Raw genomic sequence first — 27,019 nt, forward strand, 5'->3', positions numbered from 1 at the left:
AACCTAAATATAAGAGCTTGATAAAAATGCTAATTTTAGAAGAAAATCTCAGATGGCACTTATACCCCTTTTCCACCAAGGCAGAGCTGGTGCTGGTTCGGAGCCAGAGCCTAGTTTCAAATCGGTTCTTTGTTTTTCCACCGCCAAAGCACCAGCTCCGAACCAGTAAAACTGGTTCTTAAGTAGCACCAAATCATTGCAGGGTCTAGAACGGAGCCAAGAAAGAACCGCTTGCGTCAGAGGCTGGGGGCGGGGTTACCGTGGCCAACAAGACTGAAGAGAAACTTGTGACCGCCATTTTCAAATAGCAGCTAGTCGAGCTAACGGCAGCTAAACACGATGGACGCGATCTAAAATATAAATCTAAGGCTAAAGTCGGCATCTTATTGTTAAAAATAAATGTTATGTACATGCCGTTACTCTCGCTTGTAATCTCCGTCTGTACAAATAATGGCGAGCCGCGCGAACACGTTGGATCCGCCGTGTTTGGATGCCGATGTAGGTCCGCAAAGCCATGAACATCAATAGCAAAGCAACGTGCGCCATTGTTGATGATGTGTTTGTGTTTGGCGCCGCCGCGCTAACGTTGCTGAAAAGATGAGACGTAGCTGTGACGTAAGACCTGGCTCTGCGTTGGCTCTTTTAGCCTGTGGAAAAGCAAACCGGTTCTTTGGAGGCTCGTCAGTCGAACCAACTCCGAACCGGCACTAGCTCTAGCTCCGAACCAGCACCTGGTTCTTGTTGGTGGAAAAGGGGTATTAGAGGCTTTTGCATCTGAAATCTTCATATATATTTATATATATATATATATATATATATATATATATATCAGTAGGTGTTGACAAGTGATCATCTAATAAGTGAGTTCATTCAGTCAACCAATAGGCCTATGTCACACTTCCTGCTTCCGGAACCATCCGAGGTAGACTGACGACGAGCTATGAGGTTGTGAAACGAAGGTTTTTGCTCCTGTAGAAGCTACAAGTTCGTATGAAATCAACCTTGTTTTAAGAAAAACATGTTTTATCCGCGATCTTATGAAAAAAAACTACACTACCCACAATCCTAAGCGTAGCAGCAACGTCTGCTGATTGGCCCAACTCGCTGTTACCATAGAAACGTTTACCTTACTGGCGAACGGCCCGCCGCTGTTGTTGTAGTGCACCGGGTTGCTCTGCGTCAGGACGTAGACAGCCATACCTCAGCTTTCACGCTTTTCCACTTGAGAGTTTTCATTTACCATCCGAACCACATCGTCATATGTGACTTCAGGCAGGTTGCGGAGAGATTTGGTCCAGCGGTATCTATCGGACTCCACCATTGTAAAGAGCTAACCGGAAGGGCAATATCCCTACTATAAGACGTACTTCTGGTCTTCAATTTTTTCGTGACATAGGCCTATTCATTCAAGAACACTTTTCGGAACTGCATGCTAATACTACTCGTATTACTTTTACCATATATTTCTATGGCAGAAATAGTATGGGCAGTATGATAGTATGCGGTTCTGAATTCAGCAGCTGATTCAGGACAAAACAAGTGACCATCTTTATGAGTGAGTTTATGCAGTCGCATTTATCATCGCTCTGTGAAATTTCTCAGGGGCGAACTCCAATGCAATTTCAATAGGAATCCGCCCGAACAGGAGTCTTGCATGACGATGAAAAAGTTCCCCCTGTTTCCCACATTTATTCAGAAAAGAAACAAGTGAGGAGGTAAATCATTCAGTCAATCAATTCACTAAAAAAACACCAGTTCAGTCAATCAAGTGATAAGTCACATATGTCAGAAAGATAACAATTATAAAATGTACCGTTATTCCTTGTAAAGCGTAAATTGTTGTAATTTCTTTATGACCTTGGAATGTAGAGGTCAGTTTACTGAAATGAAGCAGCCTTAATGACGTATGCGGCTGACACGCAGCTAGTGAGTCGTTGAATGATTCATTCAAACGATTCGTTCAAATAACTGATTCATTCAGAAACACCATTAACATGTGTTTGGCTTGGACTTGAAGATGCATCAGTTAGTTCTCTATTGGCTTTGCTTTGATGAATACTGTATTTGAAGCTTTTTTTATTATTTTTATATATTATTATACAATAGGCCAAAACTAGCCTTTTTATACTCCGAATGTTAGAGCCGAAGTTTAAAAAAAGGAAAAAAAAATGATGTATTGAGTCACGGCAGCAGAAGCATCCAGAGGCATTTCACTCCCTAACATGAAAAGCGATCCTATTTTCTGGGAGCGAGGCAGAGAGAAAGAGGAGAAATATTTCATTAAGAAGCATCTGACTCCAGTCTGAGTGCCGCCTCTCTGCTGCTTATCCCTGAGAAGCCATATTTCCAGCCAGTTATGGGACCATAAATTACCTATTGACTACCTTATTATGCTTATTCGATTTGCTGTGATCAAGAGGGTTATTGAGGTGTCAGGCCCGAGTGCCAGGGTTGATAGAGCCTGTCTGGATGCCAGACGCTGCCAGGGAGATCTCTCACAAGCCCAAGCTGTACCTGAGCGAGTCTGAGGCCTTGTGTAATCGAGGAAGTTGATAGTTCTAATGGAAGGAGTGGGAGCCTCGAACTGAATGCCAAACTGGCACTCATCTGCAGATGCTCTCTTATGGAGACAGACGAACTTTAAAGATGGTCTTCCGGTCTAGACTGCATGGGCACACTGGCTGTGGTTGGCATTACTGGGTTAGTAAAAACCTTTGCGCACGTTGGACCAAGAATGGCACCAGTGCATGAAGCTGTCTGGTATTGTGGACAAAGTCAATGGCTGTGCTGAAAATGAAACTTTATGGTACACTTTGTAACTTTTTGGCCCTCTAGCGGCTAACAAACAAAACTGATCTGTGTGACTGTGCGGATGAATATGGTTATCCTACTACTCATAAAATATTCACTACAAAAAAAAAAACACAACCACGTTAACCAAACGAAAAGAGCTAATGAGAAAAAGAAAAAGAGCTAATGAGTTCATTAACAGGCAACAGGTGAATGGCATCAATCAAACACTGGAAAACTATAGGTCAAGCAGAACAGAACACAATGAAAACTAAAATCAAAAGAGAATATATACGTCACAGTTGCGTCTTGCTTCAGACTTGACTTCGGCATGAATCCACTTTTTTTCTTTTTGTTGCAATTATTCTGCTTATTATACATATAAATACAAGTTTTTATCAGTATTCCCATATTCATAATTGTTACCACACAGTCTGTAAATAGTGTCAAGTGTCTACCACAGTAACAGATGTTAACATTTAGCAATGTCTTTATACAGCTTGTATTGACTATAAATATAACCAACCACTAGGCAAATACTCAGTATCAGCAGACACTCAATATTCAATGACTTGGATCAGATCGGGGCCACACAAAACTTGATAGGGACATCCCTAGTGTAGTATGAATGTAATTCAGATGTACTACATCTGCCATGTTGTCATTATCATGTGACTACCAGCGTCAGTTTATGACTTTGAATTACTGTAAATTCAGACACTGCTTTTGTCACATAATGTTTTTTCACCTATTATATATTGGGATTTATGTAATTTTGGATGCAACCTAGAGTTATTTAGAGCTAGAGCTATTTACGCAAAAGGTTTACTGAGGTCTCTTATCCTTGATGTGCTAAGGTCTCTTAATCAGTTGACGTAAGAATTCATCATGAGGACTTCTTACTGTTTTTGCGTTTATCCATTTGAACAAAGCATGAAGGGGCTAAATGGGAAAACAACATGTTCACTTCAATTCATCTCTTCATTTTTAATTTAATGTGGCATCAAGCTCGCTTACAGTGTCTTAAAATTCAGGTTTTATTACCCTGGAACAATGTGGCTCGTCTTGCAGCAACCAGCGGCTGCGGGACTTCATTACCAATATGCTCCACAAATATGCTTTCTACATGCTCGTTTAGAAACGAGCGAGGTCTGTCATTTAGCAGACCGCCGCGTGTTGTAATGGAGTTTTCACTCGGGTTGCAGAAGGAGAGAGAGAAGGGTAGAAACTGGGAAAGAGAAATAAAATGCATGAGAGGTGCAGACGGGGAGTGTTGAGGAGGGACCGCAGGAAGTCGTTAGACAGGTCTGTTAATTGAGTCGGTGAGATGGAGCGTGGAGTGTGTTTGTCTGAGGACCAGACGACCTTCAGCACAGACACGGGCATTAATTAGCGCTCTGTGCACAGGTGAACCCCTTCAAGCCAAATGAGGAGGAGCGGCCCATTCTTTCAGGTTTAATGTGGTTTCTAGTGATTATCAAGTCTTCAAAACCCTTACTTCTTAATGTCTTTCGTTTATGGATAGAGTTGTGACTGAATTCAAACACGGAGGGCCGTAGAATATGGAAGCATGTTTCTGCCACAGAATAAAGGGTAATTGCTTTTTTTCTCACAGTTGAGAATTTATATCTTGCAATTCTGACTTTTCGCAGAATTGCGTGATATAAAGTCGCAATTGCGAGTTAAAAGTCAGAATTGCGTGATATAAAGTCGCAATTGCGAGTTAAAAGTCAGAATTGTGTGATATAAAGTCGCAAATGTGTGTTATAGAGTCTTTTTTTTCTCCGAATATATCTCACAATTCTGACTTTATAACTAGCAATTGGGAGATATAAAGTCAGAATTACATGATATACTGTAAAGTCACAATTTTGTGTTATAAAGTCAGATTTGTAAGATATAAACATGCAATTCTAAGAAAAAAAAAGTCAGTCTTTTTTTTCTTAGAATTGGACTTTATAATTCACATTTGCGAGTTTATATCTCACAATTCTGAGAAAAGATGTCAGAACTGCGAGATATAAACTCGCAATTGCGAGAAAAAAAGTCTGAATTGCGAGTTTATTTTCGCAATTGTGCAATTCTGACTTTTTGCAGAATTGCGTGATATAAAGTTGCAATTGCGAGTTAAAAATCAGAATCGTGTGATATAAAGTCGCAAATGTGTGTTATAGAGTCTTGTTTTTTACTTTTTTTTTCTCCGAATATATCTCACAATTCTGACTTTATAACTAGCAATTGGGAGATATAAAGTCAGAATTGCATGATATACTGTTAAGTCACAATTGTGTGTTATAAAGTCAGATTTGTAAGATATAAACTCGTAATTGCGAGAAAAAAAGTGAATTGCGAGTTTATTTTCGCAATTGTGCAATTCTGACTTTATAACACGAAATTATGAATTTATGTCTTTCAATACTGACTTTATAACACGCAATTGCGACTTTATATAAAGCACTTTATGATTGCGAGAAGTAAACTCGCAATTGCGAGAAAAAAAGTCTGAATTGCGAGTTTATTTTCGCAATTGTGCAATTCTGACTTTTTGCAGAATTGCGTAATATAAAGTCGCAATTGCGAGTTAAAAGTCAGAATTGTGTGATATAAAGTCGCAAATGTGTGTTATAGAGTCTTGTTTTTGACTTTTTTTTTCTCCGAATATATCTCACAATTCTGACTTTATAACTAGCAATTGGGAGATATAAAGTCAGAATTGCCTGATATACTGTTAAGTCACAATTGTGTGTTATAAAGTCAGATTTGTAAGATATAAACTCGCAATTGCGAGAAAAAAAGTCTGAATTGCGAGTTTATTTTCGCAATTGTGCAATTCTGACTTTATAACACGAAATTATGAATTTATGTCTTTCAATACTGACTTTATAACACTCAATTGCGACTTTATATAAAGCACTTTATGATTGCGAGAAGTAAACTCATAAAAAGTCGCAATTATCTTTTAAAATGTTTTATTCTGTGGCGGAAACAAGCTTCCATAGTAAACTCTCTCTTATCTTGTACTTTACCTGACTTTCTCTCTGTATCTCATTAACAGCATCGATTCATACCTTCTGGGGCTCGGTGGGTTCAGCTGTGATAACGGCGATGTGTCTGTCGGCTGCCGCATTCCAGATTTTCCCAGATGTAAACGATGATTTTCAGTGATACAGATGCCAGATTTTCACTCGCACACAGTAATAGTGCCACAAAATATAGCGAAAGCTTAGATCTGTGTTTGCATTTTTTATCATCACCTGTCTGATTCCCTTTGAGCGCCGCTGACAAATCCGTGGCTATTCAGCCTCGACTGACTGTTTCATTTATTTATTTATTTATTTATTATTTCAGGAAACGCTTCAAAAGCAACGTCGTGAACAGATAAAAAAAAAAGACACAAAGCCACTGATCTGGCAGCAATCAAAAAAATTCAAAGCAGCATTATTGAACAAAATAGGAGTTGAAGACTGGAAAATGAAAAGACCCAAAGTAGAAGAGAATTAGGAATGACAAAGAGAACTTCTTTTTAAGAATATGAAGTAGGTGACACAATTTCAGGTATAAGTGCCAATTTACACTTAAATCTTTAATAGTTTTACTCAGACTCCTTCTATAGTCATATATGCATGAAAAAACAACAAAAAAAGGTGGTCAAAACAAGGTACTGACCTTTAAAAACAACGAGGTGGCTGCAGGGTTCAGTCGATACTTGACCCTTCACAAAAAGAGGTCAAAAGGGCCTAAGGTTACACAAATGGCAGAGGTTTGATTTGCTGAATGTGTACCGTTTGGATGAGCTGCAATTTAACGGAGAAGAAAAACACGCCTAAATGTCATTTGTGTGAACACGGCGTGTGGCATGGCAATATTTTCCACAGGGAGCTTTGCAGATAAAGTTCAATATGCAGGGGAGGCTGTTCCGGTCCAGTGTGTTACATTTAAGGTGTTTCTGATTGCTGTCAGATTGTGTGGTTCAGGCAAGCCATTTCATGAACACATAGCAAGATCCAGATGGAAAATATATCTGTCACATACATGCATCATATATCCAGTCAATGAGAGATGGATTCATTTATTTACAATTGGGCCTCTTTATGTGATTATATACATGCTAATGTCCTTATTTTCATTTCGGCCATTAAATAGTTAACAGTTAAAGTAACGGATGACCTAATTGTCCTCAGAGACTATGATCACATCACAATCAAAGTTCTGAAATCTGAGAATCTCTTGTTTTTTTTCTCTCTCTGTATCCTGGTGTCTCTCACTCATCTGTCTTTTTAAGACCCCATGAAATGTGTTTTCCTGTTCAAATTCATATTGAAATAGGGGTGGGACTGTATTTTTCTTAGACAAAATAACTGTGAGTGCAAGATAAATTGAATTTTCTTTGAACAGAAAGTTTGTAAATTTAAGTTAAAAAAAAAATCTAGACCTCAGAGCTAATATACATGAACTGAAAGCCTACAAAACCAAACTGGTTTGAGGTTTCATTCATTCATACCATAAACAGTGTTGCATGAGATACTCACTGAAGTTTTTCACTTAAAGGGTTAGTTCACCCAAAAATGAAAATTAGCTCATGATTTACTCACCCTCAAGTCATCCTATGTGTGTATGACTTTTAAGCTAGAATTTTACTTTGTAACATGTTAAATCTGAATATTTCCTTACACAAACTCATCGCTTTGCGTCAGAAGGCATTTATTAACCCCCCGGAGCAGTGTGGAGCACTTTATGATGGATAGATGCACTTTTATGGATTCAAAACATAAACAGCAATTCACTGCCATTATAAAGCTTGGATTTTTTTTATATAACTCCGACTGTATTCGTCTGAAAGAAGAATGTCATATACACATAGGATGGCTTGAGGGGTGAGTAAATCATCGGCTAATGTTCATAATTGGGTGAACTGTCCCGTTAAGGTTCGGGGCTTGTTCATTTTGCTAACCTTATCTTCAGAAGATTCAAACTTTGCCACTTTGAGTCTCCTTTTCTCTCGTTTCCAGGCCACACCAGCTTCATCTTGGCCCTTACTCAGGATCTGAGCTCTTAAATCAATAGCATAACTCAGAGAGAGGGAAGAGACGCAGGGGCCAGAGAGGCTGAAATATGTTCCTTATAACTCAAAGCATATTTGCTGCCATTACCTGAAGGTGTGACCAAGGTGTTAATAACTCTTCACCGTGGGTGGTGCGATCCTTGTCAGGAGGGAGTGTTTGAAGGGTGTGAAGGTGGAGGAGATCAGCACACACACATACACGGGCATAAATGACGGCACATACACAATCGCCCATATGTACGTGCTTCAAATGTGGCGAAGAATATGGTTGAATATTACTGCACACCTTTCTTCCTAATTTTCCATGCTCATCTCTTCATTCCCCGCGGGTATTCTCTGCGGTATTCTTATGCAGTGTGGAGGGTATTGGTGTGCCCTTGGCAAAAAAAAGGGGCTGGTTGTTGCAGGCCAAGTGTAGACATAAATCGCACCAACGGCAGTTTTACTGCCGGTTGTAAATAGACGTTCCTGCCATTTTTTACGACAGCTATCACTAACTCATTCTGATTCTTATTGCCTCTCGAACGCCGCCAATGGCCCGCCTGCCACTCCCAGCGCCCGGCTCTTCTGTGCTGCCCAAACTTCTGACGGCACCGGGATTTATCGCTGTGGTGTAACTGCGCCTTTAACAAGTACCGCAGCATTTAATTGAATCACTTGTTTTTTGTTCATAATCACACATATGGATCCAAGTAGAGCAGGAAGGGGGTGATGCGCTAAATCCAAGTGGCTTTGGGAATCTGTTTAAAAGGAAGATGTTTGGAAGATGATCAAGGGACGTGAGGTTTGATGTGGTTGGCGGATTATGTGGCAGATTAATTTTTGTTGTTGTTGAAAAATCACATTTCTTGCCAGTGCTGTGTCCTCAAATTTCAAAGCATTGACTATTTTAACTATTTTAAAATAAGTCATTGATCCCACAGTGAGAGGAAAATCATTCACAGCAACTGTGTTGTATAAATGTTAAATTTAATATTTTTCGGTTCTCATCAACATTAAAAACCTAGAAACAGGGAATACATATTTGAAATGATCCCCAAAGTCTTTGGAAAAATAATGACTATATAAAAATATACTTGAATATACATTTTAAATATGGGTCAGACTTTACAATTGCTTTTGTTTACATTAGTTAGTTAACATGAGAAATCACTAGCATGATAGCATGAAAAAAATATATATATATTTTATATTATACATAAAGACAAATTATAGATAAAAAATATTTTGTGAAAGGTAATATATACAATTATATCTTAACATGTAAATATTTATAAATAAAAATGCTTTAAATGAGACCATACAAACAAACAAACAATACAAAAATCAATTATTGTGTAGTTTTACCAGGTTGGGTCATGTGACCGGTCAGGTGGTTGAAGTGCTACATAAACTAGTGCTGCGTTCCACTCCACTTGTAGACACGCACTTGCGAACTTCCCTAAGCACTTCCCCTCGGGGGAATTCCTGCCGCCATTTTGAAGTGTGTTCCACTTCGTGAAGTGGACGAGGGACATTTATATGGACAGACCCTCGTTACCTCGATTTTGACCGAGGGAGCGAGTCTACTTCATATGTACACTTCAGGTACCTATATGTCCCACAATGCAGTACGATTGTGACAGATCTCGTCTAATCACCACCACAACAAACAACTCTATGATATATTAATTATATATATTTTTTTATTTAAAACAACCCACACACACCTATAAACATTTGGATGCTGCATTAAACAAAAAAATTAAATAATAAATCAACTCTACAGCTGATTCCAAGTGATCAAGCGCTTAGGACGTTCCAATTCAGCCCATTGCAGTTTCCGCCAGTAGTGGGCACTCGTGCATCGTAAGCAATGACGTACATCCGAGTGAACGAGAAGGAGGGAAGTTAGCGAGTGAAGGGCATGACAATTTTGGACTGGAACGCAGCATAGGAAGTTTGAATATTTTGTACTTCACACAGCCAATCCTCCTTCCTAAAAGGACTAACCAATCAGCAACTGAGTTGGAATCTCTCATTTGTTCATTTTGTGGATATAAATCTAAAAGAGGAGCATAATCTCTAGGGTAGAAGAAACAAACATCATTTAACAACTGTGAGTCCAAAAAATTACAAGCACATTCTCTGTCCCTTTGTCTTGCAGGCCAGTCAATCAACACAATCATTTTGCACTTTTATATTGTGTCCTTGTGTCCCTGTTTATTTCCACAGCTAGATCAAGTTGGATATTATGTCATTTATATGGAGTGACTGAAACATATTTGGACATTTTAGATAGTCACGCCAAAATGTTTGAGAACCAAGTGTTCAAATACCCTTTGTCTTATACTGTATATTTCATTTTAACAATATATTTTGTCATTTGAAACCTAACCAACTTTGCTTTAAAAATGTGTTTGTTCTTTGATATTTTGTTATATAATGAAATTTAAGGTATGACTTCAGTGTCCAAATACGTTTTTCAGGTTCATGGAAAAGACAAACTCTTTTCTAGTTTTTTTTTGTTTTTTATTCCAAAACAGAATGAATTTTGATGACCAAACATGCTCTTATTGCATGGTATTGTTATTTTTTGTGTGTGTTTCAGGGGATATATGATGTGTGTACAATGTACATATATCTGCAGTTTTGTAAACAATGTGGTGGTGTCTCGATTCCTCTTGCAGTTATGACTTACAGGGATCTAGAGATAGTCCATATTTTACTGTGGATTTGATGTCTTATTTATGTAGACTAGCTTGTGAAGCCATGCAGTGCTAGCTTTTTCAGTAAAATTCTCTTCCAGGTATTCAGCCTTTGTGTGTGTGTGTGTGTGTGTGTGTGTCCTGTAAGACAACATGCATTGAGGATATTGTTTTTTGTGATGATACCAGGTTGCACAGCAAGCTCTGTTGACAAAGATTTGTTTGTTTATGGCATTAGGGTGTCAGGTGGTGCGGAATATCTTTGCTTGCTGTGTCTCGCTTACCCCTGTCGGACAGTGAAGGGAAGGATTATAATTAGGGCTGTCAATTTAATGCATTAAATTAACATGATTTATATTTTTAAAAAATGATTCAATTAATCAATCCTCTTTAATCTGTACAAAATGTTAGCCTACCATTAAAACAAATCCTTAAAATCTTCACCTTCATGTTTTGAATTGAAATCAGTCATTAAACCAGTGACTGGTTTCTCTTTAATAATTTGAAAATAAAACACAATATTTTGACTTCTAAAAGTGCGTGTTGTAATGCTTTTCAATGATTTGGACTGCCACATTAATGTAACATTTAAAATCTTCATTTATCTCCTCAACAGATTTAATTTGGTTGATTAATTGGCAAGTCATATATTATTTTGATCTTTTTTTTTATTTAAATTTAAACATCCTTAATTGTAATTCTCCAGTTAGATCAGTCACTTTTAAAAGGTATATCTGACATGAATTTTTATTCCATAAGATGTAATCATATAATTGCCCTACCTCATAACAAAAAGCAACGTGGACCAAAGCTTTTATTATGACAGTGTATAAAAGCCATTGTGTATATTGATTCACAAAATCCATTAAGACTGAACGAATCATTGCGGCATGAGCAGTATTGTTCCCATCAGGGGACGAGTCATAGTTTGAATTTCATTTTGTCCATATGCGCCTTTTCAATAAGCCCTCGGCTGCTTTGGAAATCCAAGCACTTTGTTTTTCAATGCTCAGCTTGCCAGTTTTATAGTGACGTGCGCGGATAGTTCATTTGTAGATTTAAAATTCATAAGCCGGGGTACTCAAGGCTAATAATAGCCGTTGTCACAGCAGTTATTTCCTGTGTTGGAAGTTGCATCGCTCTGATTGCGGCGAATTCTAATTGGAATGTTAATCGTGAGCCAGATGGTAGCAATGCTAGATTATTATTAGTATTATTATTATTTCAGTGCTGCATAACAGTCGTGCGTACAAAGACAAACACGCAAATTGGGTCCGGTACAGATTTGCAAACCACGCTGTTATAGTCATGCGAGAAGTGGGCGCAAGGGGTGGTGGTTTGGATTATCCAGTATCTTGTAGAGCATTTGCCCAAGCTGAGAAACTAGTTACACAAGAGCCAGATTGCCATCGCGGGGATGTATTGTGATTCAACTTCCTGTGCCTGAAACGCATTTCATGGTGAGCCATCAAGATCTGGGCCTCGCTGCTAGACTCTCGCTTTCCCTTTGGTCTGTTTTCTGTCTTTCATGTTTCAGTATTTTGCTATAACAAACGCCACTTCTACTCGCATGCTCTTTTGATAACCGACATTGGCGGCTTCTGCTGAATGTCTATGTGTAAATTTTTTAAGAGGGTTTGCCGTGCGGCGCTGGTGAGGCATTCCTGGCACTGCTGGCACTGTTGGCACTCTCTTCCCAAGGCTTATTCACTCCATTTCTCTCTGTATCTTTCCTTCTCTCTGTCCTTCCTTTCGTGTTTTGCCTTACCGAACTTCCTCTGCTTATCACGGCGCTGCACCCCACTCCTGTTTCGGACCGTGTTTATCCGGGGGGTTCTTGTCTGGGGGTGATAAGCCGTCAGGCTCAACCCTACATGGATCCAATGGCACCTCTCTCTGTGTTTCCCTTGACGTTCTAACACTTCCCCTTCGTCTATCTATCATCCTCCACTTGGCTCATCTCCTTCTCTTTTGTTCTCGAATGCAGAAATAAAAAGGTAATATGTATTTGCGTAACACACCCATCTACTAACATTTTAGGCAAATAGGCTCCCGGGGAGGCTTTACATAGATGAGCGCTAACTGGTGTGCTGCCTTCTAAGATTTACGCCGTTCTTTGATTTAATGTTACACCAGAGCTTATGCCCATTATATAAGCATCATAGGAGCTCTTAAATGTTGTAGCGCCAAAGAAATGCAATCGTTTTTATTGATGACATTTCTGTTTTCCCATCCCAAGATTGTAATTTTCCATCTTGGGCTTTGGTAAGGCAATAATTAGCAGCTTATGCAAATCAGCCTTCATTTATCAGACAATCGCAGTTCTTTAAATTACAGAGCGTGCTGAGAAAGATTGTTTCTTCGTTGGCTGTGGCATTGACTTTGTCCTTACATCACAAGGCCTTGGCTTTTTATAGCATTAGCTTTGTCTCCAAACGTTATGCTCTTTGTGAAAACAATAGCGTGAGATTTAATTGACAAAAACAACTAAATCATTCATAGGCTCAGGAAGTCCTATGGTGAGAAATAAAGTATGATGATGTGAACAAATGTAATCTTTCAATTGCTTAGCATGTTGCTATGTTTCACATTGCTTTACAGGTGCTAAGAAACTCTATTAAATGAACAGCTGTTCAGTGGCCTTCAGATTTGCAGCAGTAACACAAAAACACATTCTACACATGTACCAAACCTTATACCAGAGTTTTGAATTCATTTATTGATGACTGGTTCACAGTGGACCATATGAAATGAAAGCGCTTTGGTTCAGGCTCAGGTGTTGCTGTCGAGTCTGCTGAACTCATGCCGAGTTTACATAACGTTGCCACAAAAGTTTGCCTACTGCCGCAGTTTGTCTTGATTAAGGTGGATTTCATGTCTCTCTGCAGGATCAGATTTATGTGTATTCATTTCGGGTTTTACAGCATGTTTGAATTAGGAACAGATGCTTTTTCTCAGTCAGCGAGGTTGTAATTAGGACGCCACGTTTCTTCCGATTTTTCAAGAGGTGACGATCCAAAAGGGAAACGAATGCTTCTGTGTGAATTGAGGTGTGATTGTGTTTGTGTGGTCGAACATTTGGAGACGGTCGACCATTTGAAGGTTCATCTACTGTTTAAGATTCTGTGTAATTTCAGTGTATCAATTAGCCATGTCCAATTAAAAATAATGGATATATGAGGACATGGACATTCATGGTGTGTATTAGAGATACACAGAAATGTAAGAATTAGAAATGTAATGGTTCTGGTTACGAATCCTCTTAATGATTATTGTTCCTTAATGATTCAGTTAATGAATATTTTAGTACTTTTGAGGAACCATCCAAATATACTATTGCATACTAAAGATAAGCACTATAATCAATGCCATCAATAATAAATAATACATTTATATTTATTTTTACATCAAAAAACATCCTTATTGAGAATGAGCTATTTTTTTTTCTTGTTTTTCACCCTCTCTTTCGAACACTCAGTTTTGATAGACTGATTTCAACATTTGGACGTCTACTGCTATGATTGATTGGGTAACAGTTTTGCGTATTAAAATAATTTTCGACGTCCCCCGCCATTGTGTGGAATGGTTTTGAAAACTTCCGAGGTTCGAATTTACATATACATATTACTTATGCTTTATAAGTCTTTGTTGTGGCTAATAAAGTTAAAGTACTTGGAGTTGCCGCACTTTACTTTGACAAATTATAACTTATGGTGTTTTGTGTAAACGGAATTATGAATGAATGTACCATCGTTTGTCGCACTGTCGTTTTTATGGGCTTTTCATCGTTACTTTTTTTTGATAAAATGAAAAATGTATTCATTATCATTTGCAGTGTCGTGTTTTAAATAATATGAAACGTGTTACAATGTCTTTCTAATGACAAAATGGAAGATTTCACTCACTGAAGTTTTATTCAGGATTATAGAGAATGGCTTCAATCAAAACAATAACAAAAGCAGCGTTCTTTACGTGCTTTCTTCCATCTGGGGACCCGAAAATCACAAATATTCACAGTATACAGTATAAATATTTAGTACATCAAACAATCTTTAACAGACAAAGCAATGGTAAAGACATTGTTACTCATACTGTTACTCATACTCACACTTGATTCAGTTTAATTGGTGTGACCACTTTTTTATTTTTACTTTTTATAAAAATAATGTTTTAAAATATAGTTTCATTGACAACTGTATAGGGGAAAAAGTGTCTATAATGTACTGTGTTAATATTAAGGAATTGTTCACAGGGGTTTTACTCTTATTTTGAACAAATAATGTCCTGGCAGAAAATTACAAGTTCCTTTTCTGGTTTTCAACAGCTTGTTTTCTTGCAGTATAATATTGGCTTTAAACAAATTCTGTTTCAATCCGAGATCTTGACTTAAATCTTTTTTTGACACATGATGATGCCGATATTGTGACGTGCAGAACACACTCACTCTCAAACTGATTTTATAATACAAAGACATTTCTTCAATATATTACATGAGATGATGGTTAGTCTCTCACTTTCTGTGTAATGCATGAGATTGGTAAGTGCATGTGTGTTAGTAATCACCCAGTGTCCAAGAGGGGTATCCTAGGTGCCAGATTAAACATGCAAATACAAATATGCAATGTAGTATTTGAATTCTGTCAGATTGTGTGTGCACAATTGGCAAAAGCAAATAAAAAGTGAATATGCAGTCACGGTTGAATTATGATATCTCTAGTGCTCAGTGAAATTGTGAATTTTGGTGCATCCGTGATAACTGAGACCGATTTGCCATTTTAATACATTAAAAAAAGAACCAGGTCGGAGTAATTGGTTCATGAATTGGACTGCACATTGTGATGTTTGTTTGTTGTTGCCTGGAACCAGCAAGAACAACACATGCCATGTTGTTTGTTTATTGTCCTTATATTATTTTATGGTGCTCAGGCTTTCTCTCTCTCATCACATTCAATTGAGATGCTCACAACTAAGCTAAAACAATTCCTTTTGCCGTGACACTGTAGATTCAGAAGTGTCAGAAGTGTAGAAAACACTGTCAGTTTTTAAGTTGTTCTGCCATATCTACATCAACAAAACTATGCAGACAAAACTTAGTCTGGGTTGCACTTTATTTTACAGTACGCGCACTTTCAATGTACTTACAGTGTACTTACCCACAAACATACTGAGTAATGTAAGGACACTACATGGGTTAAGGTTAGGTTTAGGGGTAGGGTCAGGGTTAGTACTACAGTAGTTACAACAATAGTTACATAGTATGTACATGTGAAACATGACTGTAAAATAAAGTACTACCCTAGTGTGTGTATTTGTAATTGTACTGGGAAGCAGTAAATGCACATGTCTTTTTGTACAACCTTACATTTGTGTCCCTCAAGCACTAGGATGGGTAATGCACATCACTGACATTTAAAAGAAACTTCTTTTGCCTCTCAGGGAATCATTTAGCCATCAAGTTGCTTCATACTTGAACAGGCACGAAGAGAAATGTTCTTCAGGATGAAGAAAGTGTGAGCTAAGCAGTAAGACTGAGTGCCATATTTATTCTTTATGTAAGATTTGACTGTGATGAAAGGGTACCATCAGAATATGTATTTTTCCATTCACATTGCAAAAAGCCTAGCATTGTCATTGGAATGTAATTCAAGCCATTTGATTGGCATTAAATGCAGCCAATCATTTGATTTATAGATGTACTGCAGTGGTTGAAAGGGGAAGGTCATCTAGCGCTCATCATAAATCGAGACTTATTCATGTAGATTACAGGACATATTTTCATATGTCATTGTTTGCTGTAACTGTCAGCCAAGTCATCACTAATGGCACTGCTGCCGCTGCAGACGTTATTTACGTGCTCTCTATGAATCCAAATGATGATAAATCTCTTGCATGTTTCGTACAATCTAAAACCCCAAGCCCAGCAAGCATTCGCACTCTGACAGCAGCTTGGCAAAAATAACAGTCTTTAGCGTAAGCGTTTTGCAAGTGTGTGTGTGTTCGAGAGTTTCAGGCAATGTTCATTTGCATGAGCCCCCTGAGGACATTTAATGCTACTAACTTTCCCCAAGCTGAGAACCAGCGTGTTTAGTCAAACCTGCTGACTATCGCAGTGTCCAACATCACTCCTTCTCCCCCCTACTCTTATCTCCATGAGTCTCTCTCTTGCTCTCCCTTTCCCTCTCTCTCTCTCTCTCTCTCTCTCTCTCAGAGTTGATGCCGAGTGTGTTATTAGTCTTTAAAGAGCCTCTCTGGCTTCCGCTGCCTCAATGTCTGTTATGATCAGAGCTCCAGGATTAGCGCTGTCACCACATTGCATCTCTCCGCCGTTCTGCCCTCACTCTCCCTCTCTCCTGGCGCATCCCTTGTGACCCACAGTGCATGTTACGCTGTTTTTTTCCTCCCCACCTCCATCCCCTCTCTGGAAACTCCTCCACACAGAAGAACACGCGCTGTGGAGCTTCTTGGCGCGCAAAGTGGGAAACGAGAACGACAGTGTGGGAGATTTTTCACTGTGGACTGGGACAGATCCACTACTGCAGGGAAAACAGCGGACAGCTTTAGACAGCGGTGGCAGCAGCGAGAGGGGAGCGCGTGTGTGCATGCATCCGTGCGCATGTTTCGAGGGTAGACCGAGCCGCGCTTCTCACACGCTCATTCTCTCACTCTCGGATGATGAAGGCTCTCGGTCGCATATGATGGAGCTTGACTGAGAAGCGGGTCTCACTCTCACACGTGCGCTCTTAGACGGGGGGGCAGAGCTCGGGAGCTCTTGGCAGCGTGGCAGAGGCACCCGCACGCTCCACACTTGCATCTGGACTGTGACCGATGACCGGACATACGCACCAGGTTCCGTGCGCCCCTCGTGCTCCGGCGAGCATACACACGGGCAGGTGAAGGACCTTCACCTTCGACCCCCCCCGAGACCTCTGGAGATGTTCCTCTTCTCTCCTGTGAGACTCACTTTGTTTCTGCTGGTCTTCCTGGATGTTCCCCATCCGTCCTTTCAGGGCAGGAATAAGGGCAGATGGAATAAGGGGGGTAAGTTTTGGGAAGACTCTTTCACCTCAGGAAGTCAGCGCTTGTTGTAGTCTGAGGTCTTTACGGTTTGTCTGGCTGGTTGGAGGTTTGATCTATAAGTGTGGGACAGCAATCGGAACATTATAGATCCACTCGGGAGATTCGTAAGAACAACACATGTGTAGAACTTTAATTTATTTAGATTTGTTGGTAAATATAAGATAATGAGTATATTTTTGGGATGATTTTTGTAGTTTTCTTTATTACAGGATGTGGTTGACACTTGACTGATGACATTGCTACCGTGCATCACGATAAAGTTTTTTTTCCTCGTGTCCCCTCAGCACTATGTTTCCCCACTGTGTGTGCAGACGCTACTCAGCTAAAAGCTTTCCCACCACACTGATAGAATTTCACTTCCTCTGCGCTCTTCTGTAGGAGGTTATTGGGCTTCAAAATGCTGTTGAAGTAGACGGTGAGGGAAGGAAAACCCCTTGAGAATTCGGAGTCCTTGTGACCGTGTGTGGAGCGCTGATTCAGTGTGCATGGATATGTGTGTGAGTGTGCTAAACCATAACCCTTGTTCCCAGTGCTGTGATTGTGGTATAAAGTCCTGTTTTACCAGGCTGGATAGAGGTGTTAATAATTCAAAGCAGACCCCCAGACTAAGGGAGAACTGCTCTCCCCCTTCTCAGGAAGCATCTAATCCCCTTTGTGGGATTAAAGGGAGAACGGTAATCTTAGTGGCCGCTCCTGGCGAAGGCTTGCGGATGCTCTTCCGAAGCCCATGGGTGTCGCACGTGCAACAGACTCTCGTCTTCAAAGAGTCACCAGTCCTACGAGCCTCCGAACAGCGACTGTTCCTCATCTCCGTGTTGAATTGGCACGTTTGACTCCAGTCTGCGTTCCTACGCACGCCTGCCTTTTTTTTTTTTTTCTCTCAGATTGTTTCATGCAGAGATGGAGCTGGTGGGTGTATTCTTCTGGCTCTTCTGATTTAGCAGGTGACAGATGGACTTCAAAGCTGACTCATGTTTTGTAGTTGGAAATCTGACTCGGGTTTGGTCAGACAGATTTGTGATTCTGTTGAAAGTCTTTGTTGGACGATGTTTCAAAGAGAGAGTTCACCAAAAACTTGAAAATTCTGTCACCATTTACTCACCTTCATGTTCTTCCAAACCCACTCTTTCTTCTGTGGAACACAAAATGATGTCCAGGCTGCTTTTTTTTTTTTTTTACCGATCACAGCCACTGTCATCATTACATTTTATAATTTGGATCTATAACTCCTTTTGTGTTTTACACTATAAAAAAGTCCTACATATTTGAAAAAAACATTTTGATTTAAGGGTCTAGGCTAATTAAATTTAATCAAATTGTTTTAGACCCTTTGATAAAAAATGTAATACATTTATTAGAAGTGTTGCCATTTAAATTCATTTTAATTAGTGATAATACATTAAGAGGCTCAAATCTCAGTCTGTGTTTTGTAAATATCATTGATGTTGTCCTTGAACAGCTTCCGTTGAGTGGAAAGCATGTTGCCATCTGTAATCTGAACTCCCTCCCCCTGGTTTTAGCCTGTTTCTGTTTGAAATGGAAAATGGTATTAGCCTATACTTTCTAAATGGTGTAATCTGTATTTCAGAGGGAGGTAAATAAATGTGATATCTCTATAATCTTTGGCTTCTGGTGAGATATAGGGCTTTCCATGGAGCAATTAGGCCATGTTCAGAACAGCTGTGTGAATTCGGCTTCAGCTTTCCTCTGTAAAGATGACACCGCATGCCCAATTACCTCTTCATGACACACTTGAAAAGGTGTAATTTTACCTGTGGATATGAAAAGATCAGCATGGGTGACTTGAGTGTTTGTTGCTGTACTATTATTACCAGCGGTTAGACTAGTTTGCTCTGTGTGTATTTGCAACTATTAGCTCAGTAAAATCAGCATTTGTTGTGCTAAAATTGCAGCCCAGTGCTTTTATAGGTTTATTTAGGTTTTTTTTTCTCTCTTTTCACTTAGGCCTATGCTCTAATTTCTGATTTAAGTGTCATGTATTTCTAAAAAACACCACTGGCAATGCAAATTTAGATAATTTCTCCTTACATTTCTCCCCAGTTATTTATGTTTAGGGGTTTCATAAACCCCAATGATGTAAGTTTAAAAAATAATAAATTTTTCCCTTGTAAGTTCCTCTGACCTAACCAGAACCCAATAGGTATTATTTGAGCTCTTAGTATATTTTTCGAACTGTTAAGGTGGCCTTAGGGTTTTTTTTTTTTTTTTTTGGCACCAAACAGTACAGCGTTAAGATCAATGCAAAGTTAATTTTTTTTAAAACCAACAAGAAGGCTTTCGAAATCAAGGCAGTGTGAGAGAATTTTTCTGCAGCAATGGCAATTTTTATATTAGCATATGTAATAATGCATCACATTACAGCACATTCAATATTTTTTACTTTGTGTTAGTGCTTTTGAAAGGACTGACTAGAGAGAACCTCGTAGCCCTGGCCCCAAGTTAGCGCTCTTACATTTTTTTAGTCTGTGCTTTTCTGTTCTGCTTCTGTGGTCTCCCAGGTTATCTCAACTTAAATTCAAGCATGTTGTCTCCCAATGTATTTAAATGTGACTGTCACCATGGACTGATAGTGGGGAATTCTCAGGGGCCAAGTCGGACTTCATGCGTTATCTCTCATCCTCTCCCTGACATAAACACACACTCTTGCGCAGTTATGCCCTCACACAATTTGAATGTACCAGTCAATCTCTCTATCCTAATAGAGGTTTATTCTCCTGGGCCACCTGAGGGGCATGGCATTTAGAGGGCAAACCGAACCCACTCAATGTCACCCTCCATCTGTTTCAGACCATAACCCAGCATTCCCTTCAAACTCAGCCTGGAAATAACCACTGCTGCCTTCTCCACCAGATATTGTTTTTCCATTTCCCGTTGTTCAGGTCACCGAGCCCCTGAAATGCAGTCCCTCCATATGGCCAATGGTGGACCTCATGAGGACTTGTAGGCAGCCCACTGTGAGGAGACATTGAGACACCCTCAGAAATGGTGCTGAATTCTAATACACTAGCCACACTTTGGTGTCTGGCTTCGTTGTGGCAGTCTAGTCCATGAAAATGAGCATAGACCCAGTGCTCAGAAGTGTAATTCTCCCTTCAGGCCTCTGTCTGCTTGTGACCAAGAAGCACCTTCATGCAAGTCACTGCTGCTGCCTGGAGACTAATGAGGAAAAGCAATGTCTCGCTTATGGATCCCAATTCGCGATCCTTTCCGACTTGGGAGTTTTGGGGTCCTGGGTGGCCAGATTTTCAGAGCAGCTAGAATCGGAGAAGCAATTAACAATTCTCACAACTTGCGGCTCGTGTGGAAATGGATTTCAGGCTCTCTTGCGGGCCAGTGCTTCACTGATGTCTCCACGCTCACCATTATGTGCCTGCGAGACAAGTGATACCAACTGTGCACGGGAGAATAATAATTTCTCTGTTCCTCCGAACAGTTTGTCGCACAGGGCGCTTGCAGAGTGCAGCTCAACAATGGCACATTCAATTATTCTCTCCCCTCGCTGTCAATGTCGCAACATCTCGACTGAGCGCCCCCAACCAGACCGTTGCTTTCATAACGGGTAATAATATCTCTCCGGGGAGCTGAAGTGTTGGTGGTCTATGGGGGGCTGATACACTCGTACTGGACGTACAGTGCATGCACAGCGCAGACACACCTTAAAGGAAGGGAAATTTAACACTAAATTGAACCATGTTCTCTTTTCTGCAGATTTGAGTGCAATTTTCAGCTTATCACAGGCAATATATTTTTGACTTAACTATTAAGTTGTTACTACAGTCAAGCTACTCTTTTGAAGCTAGTTGTTAACGGTCACAAACTGTTAATTTAGAGGGTTCTTGTTTGATTATTGACTCTGTTTGGCTGTAAAACAATTTGAGCAACATAACGTGTCATTAAAAACAGCTATGTAACATTTTGTTATGCTACACTGCTAATTGCTGAAAATATAGTTTGCTACTCAAGAAGCTTCTACAGCTATTGTCACGCTACTGATAACTGTTAGTAGCAGCACTACTTTCAGTTAATTATTCCCCAACATTGACTACAGTTCTGATGCCAAGTATTCAATTTAACATGAGGCAGATTTTCACTGTGTGTGTGTTCGTGTTCGTGTGAGATCTGATCTGCTGACTGAAGTTTAACTGGCACATATAGCTATTATTCATACTGGCCATATTTCATCATTGGAAACACCATGTTATATTCTATTTCGGGTCTTGATGGACAGCAGGGAAGAAATATTTGTCCAGATTGGACTATATGATCGGAGCACATCTGCCCTGCACTGCCCCTTCCTCTGAACGCTGCCATTTCCGTCACACTCTCTCTAATGAAGCTGCTGTCTAATTGCAGTGGGGAGCGTTCCCAACAGTAACAGTGTTTTATGGGAGATTTTATGCTGCAGAGATGACAGCAGAGGCTGATGGATGGGAGAACGTAGATTTTACGACCTAAGACCCTCTCACCTCCATCTTCTATTCCTTCCCATTCTCCTTCTCTCTCTCTCTCTCGCTCTTTTTGGAGTCAAAGACACACTAACACCAGTCCAAAAGGGTTATACCAATCAAAAGTTTTGACATACATAACTCATATTTTGTATTAGCTGTGCTTGCTTAGTCAAGTCAAAATAAACTGTGGTGTACAAGTCATCATGCACTGAGTGTTCTAATGATAAGAGTGTCACAAGTGACACAAGTGTCACGAATTATACTTTAAATTGTGCGTTTTGTTGAGAAGAGGTGAATAACTCTCATTGTCTTGAAGGATTGAGCTGATCCATATCTAGAGACCAGAATGTCATAGATAATTGATATTGAGCTCTTTTGATTTTGGCCGGTAGACATTGTCTAGAAACCCCCTAGCAAACACTCAGAACCACTTAGCAACTGCAAAGCAACACTGACAACTACCCAGAACACGGGTGGCAGGTTTTGCATTGGCAAATAACACACACACACACACACACACACACACACACACACACACACACACACACACACACACACAAATATATATATACTTTTCTTTGTTTACAAAATGTAAAAAATGTAGTTCTTGGCATTTTATCAATTTATAATGATGATAAATTATATTGTGTAAAAACTATACTACATTATTTATATCTCCATTTGTATAAAGTATTCATGTGTAATATTTCAAGGATTTTAGAATAAGCCTTTTAGATCATGAGAAATAATTTGTCAAGTGTGTCAAATCTTTTGACTGGTAGTGGATGTTAATATATATTTTAATGTATAATTATATATACATACTTTTCTTATGAACAAATATCATAATGAAGCATTTTACCCACAGATGGTCAGGCTGAAAATCTAATGGCGTGTGATTTCTCTCTATGCTGCGGAACTGAGATGCTGTTTTTGGTCACATGCTTTTAGTTTCATTTCTTTTGGGCTAAAAAGATTATGTGGTGCATGTCAGCTGGCTTTAAATTTATCTACACCCTTGCTGTGACCTCTTTAAATATCCTCCTTTTATTTTTGCTGTTAGTTATTTTTAAGTGCCGCTTGTCATTATAGTTAAGAGCAGTTGATGTTTGGTAGACTTGTCGTTATTTTGAAACGTCTAAGACTTGGCTCCAGAACTTCATCGCCGCTTCATGATCCTGTTTAAAAAGCCCCCTACAGGATAAACAGTGTCCAGTGACCCTCCTCCTTGTTCCTCAAATGATGTCACAACCCAAATCATGTCATCAGACTTAAACATCACCAGCTCTGCTTGGACCGTAACCAGCGAGAAGATCCCCCAAGGAATTATCTCAGTTTTTCATCCAATGGGATTCTTCCGCTGGAGGCTGACGGTCTCTAGGCCCGAAAACATCCTTCAGTTTGCATTAGAGCAAACATGTCACTTGCTCAGTTCCTCATGCTACGACTTTGCATCATGTGCTTGCCTCCCACTCTCTGAGCGCTCAGCGCTATAAAACTTTTAAGAGATAAGAAGCTGTTTTTCTATTTCAGGGTCACCATTAGCTTGAATAATGCAAAGACTCGAGGAGGAGTGGCTGAAGGTCTACAGAGGGTCGGAACACCGTCTTGGATTAAATTATACATTGTTATCGCAGCTGGTGAGGCCTGTTCTTCCTCCAAATGCTTCGTGTCTCTGTCTCATCCAATAACATTTGGGAAGCAATTGTGGAACGCTGAGCAGTCCTGGCCCAGAATAAAGGGAGATATTTGGACCAGGAGAGATCAGTTTGCATCAAGCCGGGAATGTAGCGCGGACAGGACAGCTAAAGGACGATTCCCTGTGGTTTGTGGGAGTAGAGCACTCTCTGCTGAGCTTTCAGAAGTGGAAGTGACACGGAATTTGCACACTCTTCAGGAAAGGAAAGTTTTAGTGGCTGAACACATGACAGTGTCCCTGAAATGCAGTATTGGAAGTCTATAGATGCGAATCTGGTGTTGCTTTTCTGGAACATTTCACTATAAACTGTGCAGGGGAAAAATCCAAAGACAACGAGCTTGAATTTAAAAATGTATTCAGAAATGCCTCTTAGTTACAAGGTCCAAAACTTTTTACTAGAAATGAAATTGTACATAGACAAAATATACTTGTTGTTGAGCTTTTTTTAAGATTTTTTTAAGATTTGTTTATTTTAAGATAAACAAATTTTGTTTATTAGCTTATGACCAATTTTTTCATTGAGGTAAAAGTAAGATGCACTAGAGTCGCAATAGATGTTTTCTTTATTGGGCAGTTTGTATGTCTCTTTGATTTTCGCCGAGTACATTGTTTGCATCAGACTATCGTTGCAACAATTTCAGATTTAATTAAATATTTCAATGATATTACAACTGGCAATTTTTTATTATCCATCCTAACTCTCATTTTGGCACTTAATGGGTGTTAATTCTGGACCCTATTGTGTGAAGATCCCATTTTTGCAGAAAATATGGAGATAAATCCTGTTTTACTTCAATGTCATGACCCAGGGATCGTCTTATCTGCTATATGATATTTCTGCATTATTAACAAAACGTATTCACTCTTCATTAACCCTTAAGACCTTAATTTACGCACTACCAGACTATAATGATAAAATAACTTCAGGCTATCAGTGGTCACATTGATAGATGAAGATGACTTATTATCATTAATATTTAATAGGTTATATTATCCTACACTGCTTTTAAGGAGATTTTTCATTTCTTCATGCAGGAGTTTAGCAAGAATTAATTAATTAATTAATGCAATGGTGCAGCCTTGAATTAACAACTCAAAAAAAAAATATTATAATACAGATATGAAGTCTGATTCTGTTTGGGCATTTCATATGGGCACGTTTCATAATTCATTGTTCTCGAATAAAGAAAGGAGGAGTTGAAGGGCATGAAACTTTTTGCCAGCTGAAAGCAAGACAGTAAAAACTCGCTTCTGGTTCTAAAGGGATTATTTTGGGCATTGTGTAATCAAAATGTATTTTGTTGAAAGCTTTTGAGCGCTCTTGGGAGCTGCTGTACCAGCCTAATGAATTTCATGTAAAAAAGTGCCCTAAGAAATTGTATAACCAGGATGTTGAATATTAAATAACTCCCACATGATACTCAAATTCCATGAAACTGTGCTGTTAAAGTCAGTGCTCATCTTCACAAGCTTAAAAAAACCTAATTATCAGAAGTTTACGAATATGCTTGGTGGAAGCTAGCACTTTGAGCTTGAAATACCTGCAAAACAACAGCTGACAGACGTTAGGGACATAGATGGCATTGATGTAGCACAGTAAAGGCTGAAGTCTTCAAAAATAACTTCTTGTTTGACAACTCTTTGTCTTCATCCGTGGTCCTTGTTTTTCATTGTCTGCCTGTAAAAATACTCCAAAGCCGTGGGTCTAAATATAGCTATTAGATCTTGATGTTGCTTATCCTATGATCTGACTGTTCAATACCGCCTGCAAATCAGTTCCTGTTACCAATTTCCTGTTCATTCTGCGCCCACTTACAAAACTGAACTTGGGACAAAAGACACCAATTCTGTGGAATAAATGCCTGGGCGTAATGGTGCTAACTGTGAGCTGTGCTAATCCTTTGCTGGCCCGCTTCAGGAGGCGTCCCTGCGTACACCAAGCTCATATTCACCAGCCCATTAGCCTCCTGCGCACGTCTGCCATATTAGATTAGAGTGTTTATTGTCCAATTTATCATGGGCGCTTTGTCTGGCCTGAAAAATATCTCCCAATTGCTGAATATGTAAGGCTCGGCGCTTCGGATATTGAACACGAAGAAAATTAAGTAAGCAACGTCAACAAATACCTTTTAGTATGTCACTATACGCTGGTGAGCAGAGTACAAGCCGGCTGAATGAAAAAAACAAAAAAACAAGGGGACAATGAAGACACTGAACTTGAAATGTCGATTTGAATAAATGCTAATTCCAAGGGCTTGTTTTGAGACCCAGAGCCCTAATCTATTTGGCAGGGAGTACAGTCTGCGTACACAACGTTATTATGTCAAACACAGTTTAGCTTAGCCGCGAAGACGCCTCAACTCCCTATCGTCTAGCGGGAGATGCTGCGGTTCTAATGTGACGGCCTTGTCAGTTTTGAGCGATGATGAGGAAGGTGAGCGTGGAGACTGGATTTGGTGTTTAATGACTGGTAAAATTGTAAGGCTGCATTCAAGGTGACCCCCGCTGAGGTGACTAGAGGCTGGGTGACGGTAATCCTTCCTGCCTCTTCGCAGCCCTGGTGGCTGTCACCAACACCAAAGCCAAAGGCATGTAATTACACTTTTATTTAGCTTTACGAAGCGCCCTGTATCCATCCACTCTGCAGACTCGGTTGTTTAGCCGAATGCTTATTAAACATGATTATTTTTGGCTTGCTGAACTCAAGCAAGTCTTAGTGTGTAGATCTACTCTGCATGCATATGCAGCACAGGCTCATTTGAAAACCAGGCCTCTACATACATTTTTACAAATCTCCAAAAACGAACCTATATATACAATTAATTTAAGTTTCCAGCTGAAATAAACACTACTGGCAGTAAATCACCAACAACTTTTTGGTAGATTATTGATTAGTAAATTCTTATGTTTGTGCAGTACTACGTTGGGACTTCAAAACAGTTTTTCCATAGTGCATGATATATGCATCACGTAACCAGTTCCATATGTATGGCTTTATGATGTGGTAAACTTGCCCGATAGCTCTATCACTACATTGCACTTGCCATAAAATGCCATGACCTTTAGCAAGTGTGTCTTTATCTCATGTTTGCTTTTGATAACTATCGGTTATAGGTTTAGTGTTGGTTGCATGTTATTTTCCAACCATTTACCTTTTAGCGCTATTCACCCTACATTTTATTTTCAATCCGCAATACGTTCAACGACTAACATATGAAGAGTTCAGATGCAAAAG

General features: G+C 39.5%; 1 protein-coding gene across 13 annotated transcripts in view; it reads left to right on the plus strand.

Moving 5' to 3' along the window:
• robo2 (roundabout, axon guidance receptor, homolog 2) overlaps window positions 1–27,019 on the plus strand; it is a 453,442-nt gene that overhangs the window by 66,973 nt on the left and 359,450 nt on the right. For 2 of the 13 annotated variants that reach the window (XM_084418229.1, XM_084418227.1), the window contains exon 1: window positions 16,988–17,577. The exons of the other annotated variants lie outside the window; for them this stretch is intronic. In XM_084418229.1, the coding sequence (XP_084274355.1) occupies window positions 17,472–17,577 (106 nt within the window). In that variant the 5' untranslated portion in view covers window positions 16,988–17,471. Of the gene's footprint in view, window positions 1–16,987; window positions 17,578–27,019 lie in introns of those variants that run through there. 13 annotated transcript variants of the gene reach the window in all.

Source organism: Rutilus rutilus, assembly GCF_951802725.1.
Source record: "Rutilus rutilus genome assembly, chromosome: 9".
NCBI lineage: Eukaryota > Metazoa > Chordata > Actinopteri > Cypriniformes > Leuciscidae > Rutilus > Rutilus rutilus.